At 39.5% G+C, this 20,160-nt stretch overlaps 1 protein-coding gene across 1 annotated transcript in view; it reads right to left on the bottom strand.

The window, feature by feature from the left end:
• Nucleotides 1-991: 991 nt before the first annotated feature.
• Nucleotides 992-20,160, bottom strand: part of notch2 (notch receptor 2) — a 52,855-nt gene continuing 33,686 nt past the window's right edge. The window contains exons 6-34 of the mRNA XM_067394685.1: nt 19,922-20,155; nt 19,542-19,697; nt 19,215-19,400; nt 18,983-19,096; nt 17,647-17,760; nt 17,112-17,345; nt 16,382-16,492; nt 14,823-15,015; nt 14,419-14,564; nt 14,217-14,330; nt 13,887-14,006; nt 13,568-13,720; nt 13,079-13,307; nt 12,787-12,988; nt 12,383-12,536; nt 12,080-12,264; nt 11,503-11,635; nt 11,161-11,403; nt 10,933-11,045; nt 7,546-8,057; nt 6,884-7,234; nt 6,643-6,785; nt 6,340-6,544; nt 5,302-5,392; nt 5,058-5,211; nt 4,616-4,938; nt 4,056-4,203; nt 3,857-3,954; nt 992-3,752 (exon numbers count right to left, since the gene is read on the bottom strand). Coding sequence (XP_067250786.1) covers nt 2,361-3,752; nt 3,857-3,954; nt 4,056-4,203; nt 4,616-4,938; nt 5,058-5,211; nt 5,302-5,392; nt 6,340-6,544; nt 6,643-6,785; nt 6,884-7,234; nt 7,546-8,057; nt 10,933-11,045; nt 11,161-11,403; nt 11,503-11,635; nt 12,080-12,264; nt 12,383-12,536; nt 12,787-12,988; nt 13,079-13,307; nt 13,568-13,720; nt 13,887-14,006; nt 14,217-14,330; nt 14,419-14,564; nt 14,823-15,015; nt 16,382-16,492; nt 17,112-17,345; nt 17,647-17,760; nt 18,983-19,096; nt 19,215-19,400; nt 19,542-19,697; nt 19,922-20,155 — 6,551 coding nt within the window. The 3' untranslated portion in view covers nt 992-2,360. The remainder of the gene's footprint in view (nt 3,753-3,856; nt 3,955-4,055; nt 4,204-4,615; nt 4,939-5,057; nt 5,212-5,301; nt 5,393-6,339; nt 6,545-6,642; nt 6,786-6,883; nt 7,235-7,545; nt 8,058-10,932; nt 11,046-11,160; nt 11,404-11,502; nt 11,636-12,079; nt 12,265-12,382; nt 12,537-12,786; nt 12,989-13,078; nt 13,308-13,567; nt 13,721-13,886; nt 14,007-14,216; nt 14,331-14,418; nt 14,565-14,822; nt 15,016-16,381; nt 16,493-17,111; nt 17,346-17,646; nt 17,761-18,982; nt 19,097-19,214; nt 19,401-19,541; nt 19,698-19,921; nt 20,156-20,160) is intronic.

The raw sequence follows: 20,160 nt of genomic DNA, 5'->3' as shown, positions 1-20,160 counted from the left end.
GATAGATAGATAGATAGATAGATAGATAGATAGATAGATAGATAGATAGATAGATAGATAGATAGATAGATAGATAGATAGATAGACAGATTTGATTTAGCATTTGATTGACAGGCTCTAGGACTGTAGGTTTTTCAACGGTTGAGAGTGAATGTTGATCAAAGGATGGGATGTTTAATGACGTTTGTTAGTGTACCAACGGCAGAAAGGGACTCATTTAGCCAGATCAATTTGTAAAGGTTTTTCTTTATTTGTTTCATCTCTATTTTAATCACCAATTGTCTTGGATTATTTCCAATACACAGGCTTTTGTTCTTTAAAGCACAGATTTTAATCTACAAACCACTAAGACAAAACATTTACTTCATTCTAGCATACTGTGTGCATATATTTGGTGGACAGAAAAGAGTACAATAGGCATTTAAAAAAACCCAAAAACATAAAATTATATACAGCACATATAAAAAATAGCTTTGTATAACATTTGGGTGAAAATACGATGCTCCAAAAGCTTTGCTTTGATCTTTATTTGGTGGACTAACACCCTTTAAATTCTTTTACGTTTTTTTTAGTTTTCAGTACACTAAAGATCATACTGTTGAAGGGCCCTTAAGTGCTACAGGATATCAACTGTTTCCAAAAGGAATATGCCATATGGAGCCTATAGTATATAAAAGTTTCTATTTGCATAAGCACACTCTCTTTATATTGACCTTGAGCACACACAGTATTACCGATCCACCCATCTGAACAAATATAGCATAAGCGGAAGTTCATAACACCTTAGACAGTATTTTATCACCACTCTGGCTAATGTATGCATGCATTTCTAAATACTATTATGAGTGTTTATTTGGCATTTAAGAGACCCAGGGGCTTTATTGTGCAAAACACAGAAAAAGAATGTGATTGTACTAATCGATTTTATAAAGCTTTGCTTGAACACAAAACAGAAAAAGTTAAACAGTACATTTAAATTGTATAAAGTATGATTTCTAAATTACCAAGTGATTCAAACGGCTGCACAGACAGGATGATTGTAATTGAGAAAGGAAATACATGACGTATTTAAAACTCATGATAAAAGGTACAACAACTTCAGAACCAGTTAAACTGCCTAAAATATTAATATACAGTAACACAGAAAAGCAGAACAAAACAAAAAATCATAACAATGGGTACAAATATATTGTAAAAGGCACTGATAATATTACTTGTCTAAATGTTTCCTTTTCCGAAAGGCTCAAGCGGCTTGACGATGGCTGCTGGGATTCCTCTTCAAACCTCTGTCGTGTTTGTGGTGCCACTGAATACTGCATACCATTTCAAAAGTAACGAAGTGGAACCCATTCATATTTACACAACTCCTTTTACCTCTTTTAATTATTGGCAAGGCAGAGGATAAACCGTAACAGACAACACATAAAAAAGTAACATTTAACTATTTACACCACAGTTTAGCACTGAACCACACATGAATGAATGAGATGTATGTGGGCATGTGTTTGGAGCAAATTAATGCTACCAATCACAAAAAAATAAACAAGTACCACCAATTCATTAAAGAAACATTTCATCACTACAAAAAAAAAAAAAATTCTAAACACAAAGCTGACCCATAATATAAAAATATTATTTAAATTATCAGTTAAAAAGGATAGTTTACGCAAAAACAATTTTTTTTTCATTATTCATTATTTACTCACCCTGATGTCATTCCAAACCTGTACCACAAAAGATACTCATTTTCTCTGTATACAATAATGAGGTTCAAAACTTTGACTTTTATTGTAAATAAAAAAAAAAAAAAAAAAATTCAAAATGTCTTATTTTGTGTTCCACTGAAGATGGTCTCACAGGTTTGGAACGACACAAGGGTGAGTAAAAGATGACAAAATGTTCACTTTTCCGTGAACTATCCCTTTAAAGTTGGTACCAACTAAGCATATCTGACTTTATCATCATCAACAAAAAATTATCAAAAAAAGATGGCAGATTAAATGTGAAAATTTCCTTCAAAACATAAAAGGTTTGACTAAAATTTGAAATAAACATTCCCAAACTGAGGACAAAAACAGACCCCTTAGCTTGGCAGTGTAATTGTTCACTGGTATAAGTGCCTCAGGTCGTAGATGGCCGTAAACAAAATTAAAGAATTAAAGCCGTTTCTGTTCAGTTCGGGGCTCCTATGGGATAAAATATTCAGGCTAGAGGGAATTTACGATACGCAAACTTCACAGTCAACATGCAGAGTGTAACAAAGACATGGAGGGTGGAAGAAGGATAGTTGGCCACTCCCTTGGCAGCTGAAGAGAGAGAATCAAAACGGCCGTGCAATTAAACTCAAAAGGTCCGAGTTACTACGCGTATACAGTGCTGCGCTGGGACTGCTGGGACTGTGTCGGCTGTGCGGCCTGCGACGGGGGCTGCAGCTGGGCTTGTTCGGGAATGTGTGTGTGGCGGGAAGGAGGCATTGTGTGGGGGTTCGCTAGAGGGGTGGGGCTTGTGGTGACATCGGACCAGTCTGAGTTGGAGTGGGGGGACGAGGAGGACCAGGGGTCGGGCGATTCGGGCGAGGGGGTGAGGTAGGGGTGTTCGCTGGGATTGTGTGTGGGATGACCGGGGGTGGTTCCCTCAGAGCCTGCGGTGGCATAGCTGTGCTGGGAAGGTGGCGTGGGATATTTATCCACGGGGCTCTGGCGTGGCTGATAGGATGCCACCTGCCGTGCCTGGCTCTCTGGCAGCCCGTGAGGAAGCACGTGGTTGTGACCGTGAGGGTGCGGAAGGTTGTGCGACAGGCCGTGCTGCATTCCCACGTCTGGAATGGGGAACATCATACCCTGGTTGCAGTGCAGGTGCTGACCTTGCGTCTGATTTTGCCCCTGCGCCTGTATCTGCCCCTGCTGCGCCTGCTTGAGGAGGCTCTGCCCGCTGCCTGTCGCCATCATCTGGAAGGTGACGATGGGCGGCAGCTGCTCACGGCTCATGGTGACATTCATCGGGGTGAGCATGCCTGGGCTGTGGTGCTGCTGCATGCTGGTGTGTCCTGCGCTCATCTGGTGGGGTGACATGAGGCCAAACATGTGGCTATTGTAGCCGTGTTTGGCCAGACCCACCCAGCTTTGCTGCTGGCCCAACATGTGACTTACAGGGGGCAACATAGGCCTTGTTTGTGGGCTGCTGAGCAGAGGGGGAGAATTTGCTGTGCTGGAGGCGGCCACGACCTCTCCGGCGTACGAGTGTGGAGACTCCAGGGAATCCACCGGTGACATGGTGACCGAGCTCTCTGAGAGACCGCTGGCTGCTTTGGTGACATTTCCTCCGGCTCCGGGTACGGCCGCCACACTCGGCCCCTCTCCTCCGGCTGGCTTCTTCCGCCTCTTGGCCTTCATTTCTTTCAGATCTTTGGCTGTCCCAGCTGCGACAGCACTTGCTTTTCCTCCTGCTCGCCGATTCTTTTTGCCCTGCGGTCCTGGCCGCATGCCGATCATGAATCCTGTGCCATTTGTTCCACAGACCATCGAAGAGTGTCCTCCGCCATTGCCCACGTGATTAGGCCCGGAGTGTGGGCTGTGTACCAAGTTGTACTGGTCCAGCAGACGCACAATGTCATGATGCATTCGCTCTTGTGCAGTGTCACGAGGCAGGCGGTCAAGATGGTCGGTGATATCACGATTTGAATAATGATCTAGGAGAACTTGGGCCGCTTCAAAGCTGCCCTCTCTGGCAGCCAGGAACAAGGGGGTCTCCTCCTACATCATAGAACAAATAAAATTGAAGTGGTTGGCTGACGCACAAAACATTTGTGTGTTTAAGAACTGATTAAACATGCACATAAACAGACATAAAAGAGTACCTTGTTGTCCTGCATGTCTCGATTGGCTCCATTCTTCAGTAGCGCCAGAGTGGCTTCTACGTTATTGACAGCGGCAGCCCAGTGTAAAGCCGATTTGCCTGAGGATGAGATGAGTGTGACAGAATTTAATTTACAGCGTTTTATTTCCAGAATTTATTTCTTTTCCATTTATCAACAAAGTTCTTTACTCTAATCTTACCATGGTCATCCACTGCATTGACGTCTGCATGGCAGTGCACCAGTTCCTCCACCATACCCTCCACTGCCAGTCTGGCTGCAAGGATGAGTGGTGTGGTGCCGTCATTCATACGAGCATCAAGATCCGTGGCACGGTTCCGGATGAGAATCTAGAGTAAAACATAACAGTAATGATTGGTATGGGCACAAAAAAACAAAAACAAATAATGAATGTTATAAATAGTAATGTTAAAATAAATAATACTGTCTTATCTATTATATCTAAAAAAATAAATAAAAGCAATTTTATAAAGATCTCACTATTATAGTATTTTCTGGCAATTTAAAAAAATGTATATTATTATTTTTTTTTTATAAATTTTTTTAAAGTATATTTTGTATTTGTTGCATAGCATAACTATACGTTAATCACTATTATTTATTCATTTCCATTTTCCAGGCATAAAAATCACTAATTTAAAATTCCCTGATATTTCCAGGTTTTCCATGACTGTGGAAACCCTGAAATTCATTATAAGGTTAGGCTTAGCAGAGCATGTGTGTAGAAGCACACCCCCTTACCTGGAAGACTCCTTGGGCATCTGCTGCCACGGCCGCATGGAGAGGGGTGCGGCCCATGTTATCATGAGCATTGGCATCAGCACCAGCATCCAACAGTCTCTTGGCAGCATCTGCTCGGGCATATCGTGCAGCGAGGTGAAGTGCCGTCTCTCCGGTGCGATCTGTCTGGGCATTGAGCGACGCACCCTGGCCAATCAAATCGGTTATGACGTTTGTGCCAGGTTCGTCAGCGCCACTTTCCTCCTCCTCCTCTCCCAGCATGCTGCCACAATCGGGGCTGCTGCCATTTCGTAGAGATGCCAGCATGAGAGGAGTGAAACCATCTATAAGAATGAACAAGAACACAGAGTAAGTAAAACTTTTAAAAGGAAAACAAAAGGGCGAAAACATTCTTTCCTCATCTACCCAGATTGTGAGCAAGTAAGAATTTCAGTTCATTAACCTGGTCCTTTAACATTGACATCCAGGCTGTCCATGTCTATGTCCGCCTGAGGGGGTGTGAGTGTGATGTCAGCGGCTTTGTGATGCTGCAGGGTCCACTCTCTCCTGTCAACTCCTCCATCCCCTCCAACAGGAAGCAATGGCTTATCCTCCATCTGTGAGGTTGGAGAGATGCATTTAGATGGATCATAAATACAGAGATCTGTTACTGTCATCTTCGGGGCAGTGGAAATACCGTCTCTTACCCTGGGTTTTTTAGGTAGATGATCATCCTCTGACCAATGATGGGTAGAATTGCCATCCATCAACCCTCCATCCTGTGACTTCTGCATGCTCCTAAAATAAAGTGCAGGATAGAGGAGTAAGGAATGATTAGAGATGTCACCTGAAATTAACAGAAGCATGTAAAAAAGCTTCAGGCAACATATGCTCATTTTGTGACAGCATTAGCTGTTTTCGTCGTTGTGTCCAAAAACAAATACTTCCATACAATGTAGAATGCGAAATACAGTACAGCTGGCAAAAAGTCCCCGGATGACCCACTACTTCCGGCAACATGCTGAAGTGCTCATTCAATAGACACTTTACTATCCCATGAGGCCACAGGAGAGGATTTATAAATGGACATAAAGTGACGCAACTCAAGATGGTAGGTCATGAGACAGTAACAACATTGCAGATGCAGTACGTCCGAATTTTATTCATACTATATAGAACAAACTTTTTTTAATGGTCGTGAAGTAAGTTCCAATTCAAATGTAGTACCTACTCTGTATGCGATTTTGGGTGCACCGCCTGTCTTGTCAGTAAATGACATGAAAGAAAAGATATGAAATTGCCCAACGTGTCAATTTAATTGAAACCAATATAATTTAAATGCACACACTGTCACATTGTAAATACGACTAATAGTAATGTATAACATGGTTGAGACTGGGTCAGAATGATCATATTTACGAGATAAATGCACAAGAATATTGTTTAGTGGGAAACCTGGGATTTTGTTCGGTTTCCCAGTGATAAATAAACAACATATATTTCCTATAATTCTCTGTAGCGATACAAGTACAATAAAATCCACAAAGCTTAAGTTACACACTTACATTAGTAAAAAACATCTTTGTCAGTAATTGAAAACTAAGATAGAAATATGAAATTGCCAAACACTGAATGAACACTGTAACATCATAAAAAAAACTTTCAAATTATTAATTAGGAGCTTCCCAAGAGGACTTGAAGGCAGCAAATCTGAGATCATTTTGGAAGTTTAGGTGCACACTCACTTCATGCCAAAATCATCCTGTCCCACTGGCTCTCTCCGCTTGCCGTCATTCTTTGCTAGAAAGCCGTCAGGAAGCCATAAAGTCCCATGCTCGCGTTTGCGCTTGGCAGCCAACACACCCAGCACCAAAATCAGCATGATGATAGCTGCAGCCACGGCAACCAGGTACAGGAGAGTAGGCACAGGGGTATATACATTCTGATCGCCTGAGGTGGAAGAGATTAATAAAGTTTATAAAGAGAGAACAACATGGTGAAAAGTACAATTGCATTTTACTGTAACCCTGTTTTGTTAGTTCACTTACTGCTCACGGAGTAGACGGGGTACGGCAGCTCCGATGTCAAGAACTCGGCAGCTATGAAGGCCGCAGCCTGATCTGCACTGCAGATGCATTCTTTCGAGTGCTGAGAACACTGTCGATTGTCAATCTCCAGGTAAACCTTTGATCTAAACCATGGAGACATCCAAAACCATGTTAATTTATAAAAAAAATATAACAACATTAGGGTAAAGACAGTATTTTCATTTTTAGACAAGGAACATACCCAATAATCTCCTTCTCCAGCTCTCGTTTTCCACGTTGCTTCATAGCAGCGATACCATTTTGAATTTCATTCTGCTCAGTTCCATAATATGCATACACCATAGGTTTCTTCTTCTCATCCAGCTTCACTCGCAGGTTGGTGTGGAGGAGCGTCCCCAAAGAGCGCAAGAAACCCTTAAGGTCACCCAGCAGCTCCTCAGGCTGCAATAGCACCACAATCACCAGTGTGCCATCAGCTAGCTTGGGAGGAGTGTCTGTGGCACAGTCCAGACCATCCCAGCCACATGCTTCTGTGTTGCAGCCCTGGTTACAATGACCATTGGCATAATGATCTGCACAGTATCTGTCATATCTAAGAAAAAATTAAGATAAAGAGAGAGATAGATGGGAGTTAGAGACAATTAAGCGCAAAAAGTGCAAACAGTAGTATAGTAAATAAATGTCAAAAGGCTAGGGATCCAAAAGTATATAAATAATGTACATAATATATAAAATGTAAACATAAAATATTAACATATAATAATCATAATGTTACAGTACAAAAATACAGTAAAAACGGTAATATTCTGAAATATAACATCTCTTTAGGAAATTTCTTTATCTTTGCAATTTTCTCAAAGAAGTGCAGTGATCCTCAAGTGAGATTTACACTGGGACACATACTTGCAAGTGCTTGTCGATGTATGATTCTGGCATTCGAAGCCATCGAAGAGGCAGCCTGCATTGTTGCACTGTGGGTCACAGCGGCCATTATGAAATAAGTTCCAGCAGGGTTCCGATGATAGACAGTTCTTCCAGGGCTTGTCCCAATGCAGCGTACAATCGCCTCCATCCCACTCGCACTCTGGGTTCTTACATTGCGGGTCACATACTTTGTCTCCCGCCCGCACTTCACACTGCAAATAAGGGCAGGAAGGTTCAATCATTTGACAGGTCGGCCCACTGAATCCGGGTGGACACCGGCAGCTCAACTTGTTGGAATCATCTGGCATACAGGAGCCACCGTTTTGACACATGCAGGGTTTTGTACTGCTCTCGCAGTGCTGTCCGGTGAAACCCATTAGACATTGGCACTGCGGGCGACCCTTTATCTCCACACAGTGTCCGCCATTCTGACAGCGCAAACTGGCACAGGGGAACATCTCATAATCCCCACAGTTGAAGCCAGTGTAACCCTGAAAGAGCCACACAGAGGGCATCAGATGTCAAAACTAAATCAAATCACAGCGCTACTTTACAATTAAATGGCTGGAGGCTATTAAGACAGCAACAGTGAGTGAAAGGAGAGAAAAAGATGAGGAAATCAGAGTTTCACTTCGTACCTGATTTATGAAGCCTCAGTCTTTAGTGCAAGCATGAGAGTAAGGAAAGAACAAGCAGCCTTGAGAAAAGGAAAATGTCCACTCAAAGCATAGCAGAGTCAAGCAAAGCAAATGCAGCCGTTAAAAGGTTGTAAGAGAAATGTCAGAAAGTACAGTAAGAGACTTATTAGTCATTAAAATAACCCTCCTCCACCTCTCAGGGAGCAGTTTGTGAATATTTAATAGGCCTATTTACTGTTTGTAAACATTCGGGATGCGCGCGCATCATGGTTGCAGAAAACCCGGGAGTGATAACCAGTACGACTAGAGAGTTACGACGAAGCGGTTCAAAGTAGTTAAGATTTAGAAACATTATAGAATATTTTGATTTGTTATTTTTTTTAAATGTTGTTGGCATATCACAGCAGCTTCACCCAGCGATAAGCACTGTTATTTCAAAAAAATTAACATTACCGAGTGGGATACAGCTTACGGATCCGTTTGCCATAGCACCTTGTCAGTGGTTAAATGATGAAACGAAATGGCCAAGCATCCAGTGGCCAGAGATATATATTTACCTGATTGACACCTCAAGTGTATAGCCTATACTCAGGAGAAGCTAAAAGCGTATAAGTCTCTTGACGCGTACAACTTTTGTTTTGTTTTTGTTTGTCATGAATTAAAAGAATAAAAAGTTAATTTCGAGTTTATATCTCACAATTCTGACTTTTATTTCTCGCAAATCTGAGTTTATATCTCACATTTATTACAAAGAAAAACAATTGTGAGACATACTCGTTATTCTGTCTTTTCTGAATTGCAATTTATCCCGCAATTCTGACTTTTTCCCCCTCAGAATTGTGAAATAAACTCACAATTGCGAGTAATAAAGTCCGAACTGAGAGTAATAAACACGCAAATGCAAGAAAAAAGTCAGAATTGTGAAATTAAAATTGTACAGACTGTTTAAAAGTTATCTGTGAAATGTTATAGGTTTAAATATTATTTCAATGCTGTAACTGCTATGTATGTATGTCCTCTGAACTGCATATGTGAATATTATGTAGACTTCCTGTTTACATCAAATTCCTGCTTTAATAATAGACTAATCCTTGCAGGTGTCATCAGTCCAGTCTGTGAAACGTCTCCGTTTAGCTTCAAAGTACGTTTTCAACGATGGTTTTCTTTAAAAATGAAGACTATATTTTTTGCATTCCGATTCCAACATCCAGAGGCACAACAAAACATTTTTCTCTTATTCTCTTATTTTCCTCCAATTGCTACCGCTATTTTTCTGCAACCACTATGCGCGCGCAGCTGCAAGTGACGTCATTGTGACGTCTGCTCCAAAGTGGTCTATAGAGGCTTTATGTATTTACCAAAATTATGGAATGCTTCAGTACGATAGTGGTTACTCTGTCTGATATTACAGATTTAATTTAATTTAAATTTAGTCATATTGGCCAATATTGGACATTTAGTTGTGCGTGTTCATTTTCTCTATTTTTACATTTAATTACCTTTGCCGTCATCCAATGCTTGCTTAAAATTAATGTTTAAAACACAAATAATTTAACAACAGTGTTAACTGTAATTCTTAGCAAATTTCGAAATTATTGTACATTTTCATAGTGTAGAGCAGGGGTCTCCAAACTCGGTCCTGGAGGGCCACTGTCCTGCAGAGTTCAACTCCAACTCCAATTAACCACACCTGAACCAGCTAATCAAGGTCTAATTAGGCATACTAGAAACTTCCAGGCAGGTGTGTTGAGGCAAGTTGAAGCTAAACTCTGCAGGACAGTATCCCTCCAGGACCGAGTTTGGAGACCCCTGATGTAGATTATAATGTTGTCATAACATTTAAAAACAACCGTATAAGTATTTTATAATCAGGCATGTGATCAGTTTAAGACCAATAAAACAAGGAAAACCTTATTATTATCATTATATTATTATCAATATTATTAGATTTTTATTTTATTTTATAAAGTAACCAGGTCGGATAATATGATCACATCCCTGTATAATGAAATAACAGGGAAATAATAATTAGTTTATCTGTATCGGCCACAATTTTAATATGGGTGCATCCCTAATAGAAATCAAGTTAATACACAAGATTTGTTAACAGTTTATTTTACAGCGTCTGTTACACATTACATGAACTTACTTTAGTAATAACAGTAAATTATGCATAATTACATGCAACTAACCCTAAACCAATCTCTGTTCCTAACCCTATAGTGAGTACATGTTAATTAATATTACAAAGTACATAAAAGTACATATAATTACACTGTAACACTGTAAGGAGTAAGGACATATTAAAATAAAGTGTCTACAAGAAAGTTAGAAAGTCAGCCTTTAAATACTCTGTAGTACAGAAAAGAAAAAACATTTTCTTGCACATGCACACATACAGTACCGTTCAAAGGTTTGGGGGCAGTAAGATTTCTATTTCAAATTTTGAACTTTCTTTTCATTATTTTGAACTTTCTATTCATCAAAGAATTAAGAAAATTATTAAGCAGCACAACTGCTTTCAACATTAATAATAATAATAATAAATGTTTATAAATAAACATTTAAGATGTAATATTATTACACAATATTACTGTATTGTATGTTTTGAATGTAAATTACAGCCTTGGTGAGCATAAGAGACAAAAAAAAACATTAACAAAACATTACAGACCCCAAACTTTTGAATGGTAGTGTTCATGCATATAAATATTAACACTGCACTTACGGGTTGGCAGGTACAGCTGTATCCATGTACTGAACTCATGTTCATGGCACATCTGCCATTGTTGTGGCATGGCTTGGACTGGCACAGATCCACCACTAACTCGCAGCGTTGACCTATAGGGAGATGGAGAGCACAAAAGAGTGTAAAAATAAGAAAATTGTTAATTGGAACCACTTTCAAAAAGCAAGAAAGAAACATTTATTCTATGGCTCTAAAATGAAACCTCACCAGTATAACCGAGACGACAGCGGCACTGATAGCTATTGGTCAGCGGCACACAGTCGATGGTGCCGGATGGGTTGCAAGGTCCAGAACGACACTCATTCACATCTCCCTCACAATGCACTCCAGTGAAACCAGGAGGGCAGGAGCAAGTGTACCGCCCCACACCGTCCACACACTGGCCACCGTTCTTACAGCGTGGGCCAAACTCTGGGGCGCATTCATCCACGTCCACCTCACACTGGAAACCTGCAGAACAGAGAGATGATGTTCAGGGGAAATTTGGATATCAGTGTCACATCTGCACACTAAACGTACAGCAATAGGAATCAGTCTTTCAGTCTATACCTTTGGTGCCAGGAGGGCACGCACAGGAGAAGCGGTTGATCAAATCGATGCAGGTGCCTCCATTCCGACAGGGATTCGACTGGCACTCGTCAATGTCATATTCACAGTTCACACCCTGATAACCTGCTTTGCACTAAAAGAGAATGAGAGAGGTTTATATATTAGAAGATGAACAGATTTCTCTATCTATTCTATACTATTTCTATATATACACCACTATTTTAATGGGGTCAGTAAGATGTTTTAATGTTTTCGAAAGAAGTCTATTATGCTCACCAAGGCCCATTTATTTGATCAAAATACAATGTAAAAATATTTCACAATATTAATGTTTTTTCTAAGTGTACATATTTTAAAATGTAATGTGCACTTAATATTTTTAAGCAACCATTTTTTTTTTTATTCTTTGATAAGTTATTTGTAATATTTGTAATATTATAAATGTCTTTATAATGTAAATTTTCATCAATTTGATGTGTCCTTGCTGAATAAAAGTATTCATTTCTTTCCAAAAACATTTTACTGACCGCAAATTTTCAAATGATAGCATATATCAATGTTAGTTAGAGAGATGTACCTGGCAGTTATATCCACCCTGGTAGTCCACACAGGTCCCTCCGTTTCTGCAGGGGCTGGAGAAGCATTCGTCCACCTCATCCTCACAGTAACTGCCCATGTAACCTCTTTGACAAATACACTGGTGTGTGTTGTCTTTGTCCATACACCTTCCTGCGTGCTTACAGACCATGTCCACTGCCACACCTGGAGCACATCAAATCTTTCATTAAGGATTTTGTTTCGTTTAGTTTTTAGCATTTCAAAACAGTAATAGTTAAATTAGTTAGCTTGACTAACACTAGACTATTGTTTAATGTCTCACCCTTGCTGATAGCAACAGCCTGGCAGGACATGTTTGGGATGTCACAGTAAAGGCCTGTCCAGCCATGCTGACAGCTGCATCTCCAATCCATCTCCTTCTGGATGCACATACCTCCGTTCTGACACTTAATCTTACTGCACACATTCACCATTGACTGCAGAATGAAAGTGCCAGAGAAATGAATCAGACAACATGATTATAGAACAATCACTTACTGGCAACCAAATTTTATATTTATATTATAACTATATTTGAGTGTCTTTTATGTATTTTCTGAGTTGAAAGATCATTTAATAACAATTAAATAGCAGATCTCCCAGATTGTAGGCTTAAATCAACATTTAGTCATTGTGCAACATCAACCGTGTGTGTTTACAATCTAAGACTGAATGGACAGTTTGTACCTCGCAAGTTTTTCCTTTGTACATAGATGGGCAGGTGCAGTGGAAGGTCCCCAGGCCATCTATGCAGGTGCCACCATTTTTACAGGGATGAGAGTCACACTCGTTCAGTTCGAACTGGCAGAACTGACCCGAAAAACCATGCCGACAGCGGCAAGAGAAGCGGTTAATTCCATCTACACACGTTCCATTGTTCAGACAAGAGCTATGGCATAAAACAGAGAGAGAATGAATAAGCTTTGATATGATAAAATGTAATAAAACACTATCTGTATATTTTATATGGAAAACCTACGTCTCAGTGCAATCTGGGATATCACGTTCACAGTTGATGCCGTCATAGCCAGGCCGGCATTGGCACGTGTAGCTGTTCACGTAGTCTGTGCAGGTGCCTCCATTCCAGCAGGGATTGCTGGCGCACTCATCTACCTCCTCCTCACAGCGCTCGCCATAGAAACCAGCTCTGCACTCGCACAAGAACCGCCCCACTTTATCAACACATGTACCACCATTACGGCATGGACCTGGAAAAGAGGGCGAAAAATCAATGAGATTCACATAGATTAATTTCAACTTGGTATCTTAACATATGAAATATGAAAGATTTTAGAAAATTTATTTTTAGGGCTGTCAAAGTTAACTTGTTAAATTAAGATAATAAAGTATTCAAATTTATTGAATTTGACATTATCTCTGTTTTTATTCCGGCTTGAAACTGGTCATTGGATGAATCACAATTCATTTATTGTATTAACAGTCATCAATCTGTGGCAATGACACGTACTGGAGCTGCAGTCATCGATGTTGGTCTGGCAGTTGATCCCACTGTACCCAGGCTGACACTCACAACGGTAGCTGCCAACTGTGTTCACACAGTGAGCTCCATTCTGACATGGGCTCTTCTTGCACTCATCTACATCCTCTGTGCACTGGGCTCCTACACACATATACCAGACAGACAACCTTCAGACATTATGGACAGATTTTCATAGATTAAATCTACTAATGGGTATATCATTTGATCAAGGAAAAGGTGTTGTTGCAACATCAAAAATACTCTTGGCGAATAAAATCACACCCACACACAGATTTGAGGCACTTACCTTCCCAGCCGCTGTGGCAAATGCAGGTGTAGCTGGTGTAATCTGGGGATGGCTGACACGCCCCTCGTCTCTGACAGGGCTGAGATGCACAGGGGACCAACTTCTCCTCACAGTGTCTCCCTGAGAATCAAACAGTACAGTCAGTTGTGAATACAGTATGGAGTGGTTCTCAAATACAAAAATGTTTTTTGTATAAAAGTAATCAAAAATGTCCTTGGGACTGAAATCTTTTTTATAAAGCTTATATAATCAGACAACAAAGTGTCTGACAACAAATCAGACTTCTGTAATTTAAGTCATGTATAAACAAACTGTAAATGTGTGTGTCACCTGTGTAAGGCAGAGTGCAGTGACAAATGTAGCTGTTGACTCCATCCACACAAGTTCCCTGATTCATACAGGGGTTTGACTCACACTCATTAATGTTTATCTCGCAGTTGAAACCTGAAAGAGAAGGCAAACCAGGGAGTTGGAGACTGAAAAAACATCATTGTTACTTTGTTTAGAAAGGTAATAGACAACACGACTTTACCTGCAAATCCACGGGCACAAACACAGGTGTAGCCATTTAGATGGTCATTACAGGTACCACCATTCTGACATGGGTTCGACTGACACTCATTCTTCTCTCGTTCACAATTCTTACCTTCCCAACCACGCTTACATTCACAAAGGTACCTACAAAAAGAAAAGTTAGAGATGAAAGAGACATCTGAACATAGAAGCAGATAGTTTATGCTAATGCACGTTACAGTGCCTATTATGGAAAGGCTAAGAATGCAGTGTGTACTTGCGCTATGTCATGAATTTAGTGCTTAGAGCTCAAAAAAGTGCATCTTTTTACAGAATATAACAGAAAATGGAAGTAGTTTGTGTTACAAATAATCATTATCAGTCACAGTGACAAGATAGTTTGTAAGTTAAGGCTCTTCCTACCCGTCCTGCTGCTCAATACATTTTCCGTGTAGGCATGGCATGGGGCTGCAGTGGTCTGCACCTGAGTGACACAGAGGACCATGAGTCCCAACTGGACACAAACACTGAAACCCGTTCACCTTGTCCAAACACGTCCCTCCACTCAGACACGGGTTCGAACTGCACTCGTTAATCTCCTCAGTGCATCGTTCTCCTAAGCCAGAGAGAAGAAAGAGTGATTAATGAATAATTACTGTTTGAATGCTTCTTAAAACCAGCACATTCATATAAATGAAGTGATGCATTTGATTGTTTTCTTGTTAAAAAGAATAGAGAGAACACAGAGAAAAAGATATGTGTATGTGTATATACAGTCGTGGTCAGAATTATTGACACCCTTGGTAAATACGAACAAAGAAGCCTGTGAAGATAAATCTGCATTGTTAATCCTTTTGACCTTTTTTTCAATACCTTTTATTTTATTCATAACCTTTTATTTAACTAAAACAATTGAAATGGGGGGAAAACCTTGTTATGAAATAAATGTTTTTCTCTAATACACTTTGGTCAAAATTAATGGCACCCTTTTATTCAATACATTTTGCACCTCCTTTTCCCAAGATGACAGCTCTGAGTGGTCTCCTCCTCATCAATGCCTGATGAGGTTGAAGAACAGCTGACAAGAGATCCAACAATATTCCTCTACACAGATCTTTCAAATTCCTAAGCTTTCTATAGGACTCAGGTCAGGGGACTGGAATGGTCATGGCAGAACCTTAATATTGTTCGCAGTGACCCATTTTTGTCTTGATTTGTTTGTTTGTTTTGGATTACTGTCCTGATGGAAGATCAGACAACGGCCCATTATAAGATTTTTAGCAGAGGCTGTCAAGTTTAGATTTTTTGGTATTTGACAGAATCCATTATGCCATGTATCTGAACAAGATGTCCAGGTCCTCCAGCAAAAAATAGGCCAACAACATTAAAGAACCATCAGCATATTTAATAATTTTTTCCTGTGAAACAGGAAACCATGGCTGGGTAGTTTCATGTGCATAGTTCATGTGCTAATAAATTGTAAATATGAAAGGGAATATACTTCTGATATATTTTTCTTAGAGAACAACATTTATTAGAGAAAAACGTTTATTTCATTATGTGATTTCCCCCCCACATTCATTAATTTAACTTCAATTAAAGGTTAGATTTTTTTTTATTTTTAAATAAAAGATCAAAAGGATAAACAATCCAGATTTATTTTCACAGCCTTCTTTGCTTATATTTACCAAGGGTGCCAATAATGCGTGTCTGTGTCTGTATATATTATTTTTGAGCCAAGAATGTGAACACAGTGAAGGTAGCAAACAAAATAAAAATCTGCCCATTTAGGGCCTCATTCTGAATTTGTGTAAATCCATTTTTGCATAAACTGTTGTATTAAAAGTAAAGCAATGGTTTATATAATTTATATGATTCATATAATGTTTTATATGTTCTGTTTACACAGAACTTGGTTTTGCTCATGATTAATGAATGAAGCTTATCTGCATGTGTGTATTTATGTATGTGCGTGAACAAACCTGTGTATCCAGGTTCGCACACACATTTGTACTCGTTGATTCCATCCTCACAGGTCCCGTGCTGGCAGGGATTACTGGCACAGTCATCTTGGTTAATCTCACAGTTCACGCCTATGGCAAATAACGAAGTAGTCAAAGGAAATGCAGGCAGGTAAATAAAACTGATCCAGTTTATAAGTCTGTGTAAAGCTGTTTTTGTGTGTGTGTAGTAAGAGGAAGTGTCCAGCAGAGGGGTTTAATGAGCTTTGTTTTGTCTGTCAGACAGCGTAACTGAGGAAGACAGGATTTTTCTTACTCTTTTCAAATAAAAGAGTTTGACGCACTATGCAGACTTACTCTAACACTCACAACACATAGCTCTGTACTCAGTATGCCCAGACCACTTAACGGAAATTAAACAAAATTGGTTCATTCATAAGTTAACTTGTTATTGATGCCAGAGGCTTGAGCACATCAGAATGTGACACATAAGTTATTATACTTTACATAGATATTAGCCAATCAGAGGTCATGCAGACATCTCAAAGGTACAAAGGTACAGTGACAAAAATAAGCCTCTGTAATTGTAAAGGGTGGATAATATTAACGGCATACTAAATTAAGACTAGATTTTCCAACAAAAAAATTTGCTGTTATAATTAGACAAAAAAATAAAATGCTTCAAATGTGTACTATATGGCCCCTGTGTATATGGAGTCTGTGAGATGTAAAGATCAAGTGTGAGACCTACCTGAGGTGCCCGGCTGGCAGTTGCACTGGTACATGTTGACCAGGTCAACACAGCGTCCTCTGTTTTGGCAGGGGTCACTTTGGCACTCGCGTATCTGCTCACTGCAGATGGGGCCCATGTAACCTGGGTGACACTTGCAGATGAAGGTAGCAATTCCGTCTACACAATCGCCATGGTGACAGGGTTTAGGTTCACAGTCGTTAATGTTTTCCATACACAATAGCCCTGTGAAACCTAGACAGAACAGCATACGAGACAAGAAATTAGTACAATAAGCTCAGATCTGTGAGAACTTAAATGAACAAATGAATAACACTAACATATATTAATTATGCAGTTTAGCTATTAATTTATATATATATATATATATATATATATATATATATATATATATATATATATATATATATATATATATATATATATATATAAATAATGTGCATTGGAAAATTGTGCTGTTAATGCTTTGTCTATCCTTCCCCTTTTTGGTCACAGTGTAGGATGGAGATTTTTTCAAAAGAATCTATAATGTTACCTTCAGCACATATACAGTCATAGCCGTTAGGACGGTCGAGACACTTGGCCCCATTATGGCACGGCGTGCTGGCACACTCATCAATGTCAACTTGACACATTTCCCCAGTGAAGCCTGTGGTCAAAAAACTCATATTCAGTATCAAAGAAGAGTACCTAGCAACAGCATATATTAAGGGGTTTCCTCACATACAACTCTTCATGATATGATTCATTTTGCACTGCTGCAATTTATAAACAAACATTTCTCCTCTAGAATCTTTGTCAAATTAGACAGACATCTTGTTTGCCATACTGGCAATAAAATCTATGGCCAGTTGCTCTTAACCAGAGGGTCAGGGTCCACTAGAGGGCCTCAGTAAACTTCCAAGCAGTCCACAGGATTATCTAAAATGATTTACAATTATATTTTATTATTCATATAATTAGTATTATTAATATATTAAAAAATAAGCCCCCCTATCATTCAAATTTTTGGTGTTAGTAATAGTATAATGTCTGGTGTTAATAACAATGTTTTTTTGTAATAACGTTAATTCGGTCACACTTTAGTTTAGGGTCCAATTCTCACTATTAACTAACTATTAACTACGACTTTTGCCTCAATAAACTGCTAATTACTGCTTATTAATAATTAGTAAGGTAGTTGTTAAGATTAGGTATTGGGTAGGATTAAGGATGTTGAATATTGTCATGCAGAATAAGGCATTAATATGTGCTTTAGAATTACTAATAAACAGCCAATATTCTAATATGCATGCTAATAAGCAACTAGTTAATACTGAGAACTGGACCCTAAACTAAAGTGTTACCCATTAATTCTTATGTTTGTTTGATTAAAAATACAATAAAACAGTAATATTGTGATATTACAATTTAAATGTGACATATTACAATTTAAAATAGTCGTTTTCTATTTTAATATATTGGCAAAGTTGAATTTTCAACATCCAAAAAGTTGTGCTACTTAATATTTAGCAGTTTAAGTAATATTAATATTGTTGATAAATTACCTGAGTTAAAATGCCAAAGCAAATTTGCAATCATGAGGTAAACTGAAATCATATTTCTTTTATTACTTTTTCCCCTCTATAAGTATTGTTTTTATTGAAAGTACATGCAGTTCTTGAAACTTCTGGAATCACAAAATGATGATCATGGTAAATTCATTTAACTATATCAACAATCCTAGTTTCTGTTAATAAAAAAAAGTTGCCAGCTTTGTCATAATTACAGCAGAAAAGCCTCATAAATCATATGTTGGCCTTCAAATATTGTGTTAGACAACATGGGCTATTCGAGTCAAAAAGGTTCAATGCACCAATTATTGTACTCACCTTGAGGACACTCACAGACGAACCGGCTGACCTGGTCTAGACATTTACCGTTATTGAGACAAGGCGAGCTGGCACACTCATCAATGTCAATCTCACAGTGCAATCCTTCAAAGCCTATGGGAGGAAACACACACACACACATACAGTCACTAGATGAATATGAGGACATGGAGCCAAAACAGTGTCATCATGCACCTGATTACAGTGTGTGCGCGAGTGTGTGCTCAAGTACCTGGCATACAGATGCAGGTGTAATCTCCAATCTGGTCCAAGCAGGTGGCATCATTCTGGCAGGGGTTGGAGCCACATTCATTGATGTCCTGCTCACAGCGTGGGCCGTTGTAACCTGGAGCGCAGTTACAGCTGAACGAGCCCTCTGTGTTCTTACATGAGCCACCATGCTCACATGGGTTTGGCCCTGATGGATCGAAAAAAAAGTCAGTTTAGGCGAGATATGAAATGCTTAAAACACTGTATTAAGTGTATGAGGGGGGAAAAAATGAGAAATTAAGACACACAAAGCAACACAGACAGACAGAGAAAAGGAGAATTTCCTCACCGATGACACACTCGTCGATATCCTCTGCACACGTGTTGCCCTTGTACCCAGAGGGGCAGTTACAATTGAACTTGCCATTGACTGGGTTCGTGTCACATTGAGCTCCCATCTTACAAGGGTTACTGGTGCAGGCATCATCAATGTGGCACAGCAAACCTTGAGAATTGAAATAATCGCTATGGTTACTACAAGTGATGTTACATTTTTTTAGTGTACTACTTTAGTGAACAAGATTTGAACAGATTATTTTTCATAGTTTTCATAGAGATAGATGATTTCAATATAAATCCTTGTATGTTTTTTGCAATTTGGTGTAAGAGACAAAGTTCCCAAGAGTATATGTATGGCCATTTTTAGGCTGTATGGTTGTATTTACTGACCAGTCTTGCCAGGAGGGCAGCTGCAAACGAAGGAAGCCACACGGTCGATGCAAGTGGAGCCGGCAGTGCAGGGCTCAGCTGCACAGTCATCAATGTTTTCGGAGCAGTCAGGGCCGCTCCAGCCGTTCACACATACACAGTTGTAGCCGTTGCGTGTGTTACTGCATGTGCCTCCGTTCTGACAGGTGTTGGGCTGCAGTCTGCATTCATCCACGTCATCGGTGCAAAACTGACCTGGA

This window comes from Chanodichthys erythropterus, chromosome 9 (genome assembly GCF_024489055.1).
Source record: "Chanodichthys erythropterus isolate Z2021 chromosome 9, ASM2448905v1, whole genome shotgun sequence".
NCBI lineage: Eukaryota > Metazoa > Chordata > Actinopteri > Cypriniformes > Xenocyprididae > Chanodichthys > Chanodichthys erythropterus.
The sequence above is the reverse complement of the archived record's forward strand: the minus strand, read 5'-3'. Positions and strand labels throughout refer to the sequence as shown.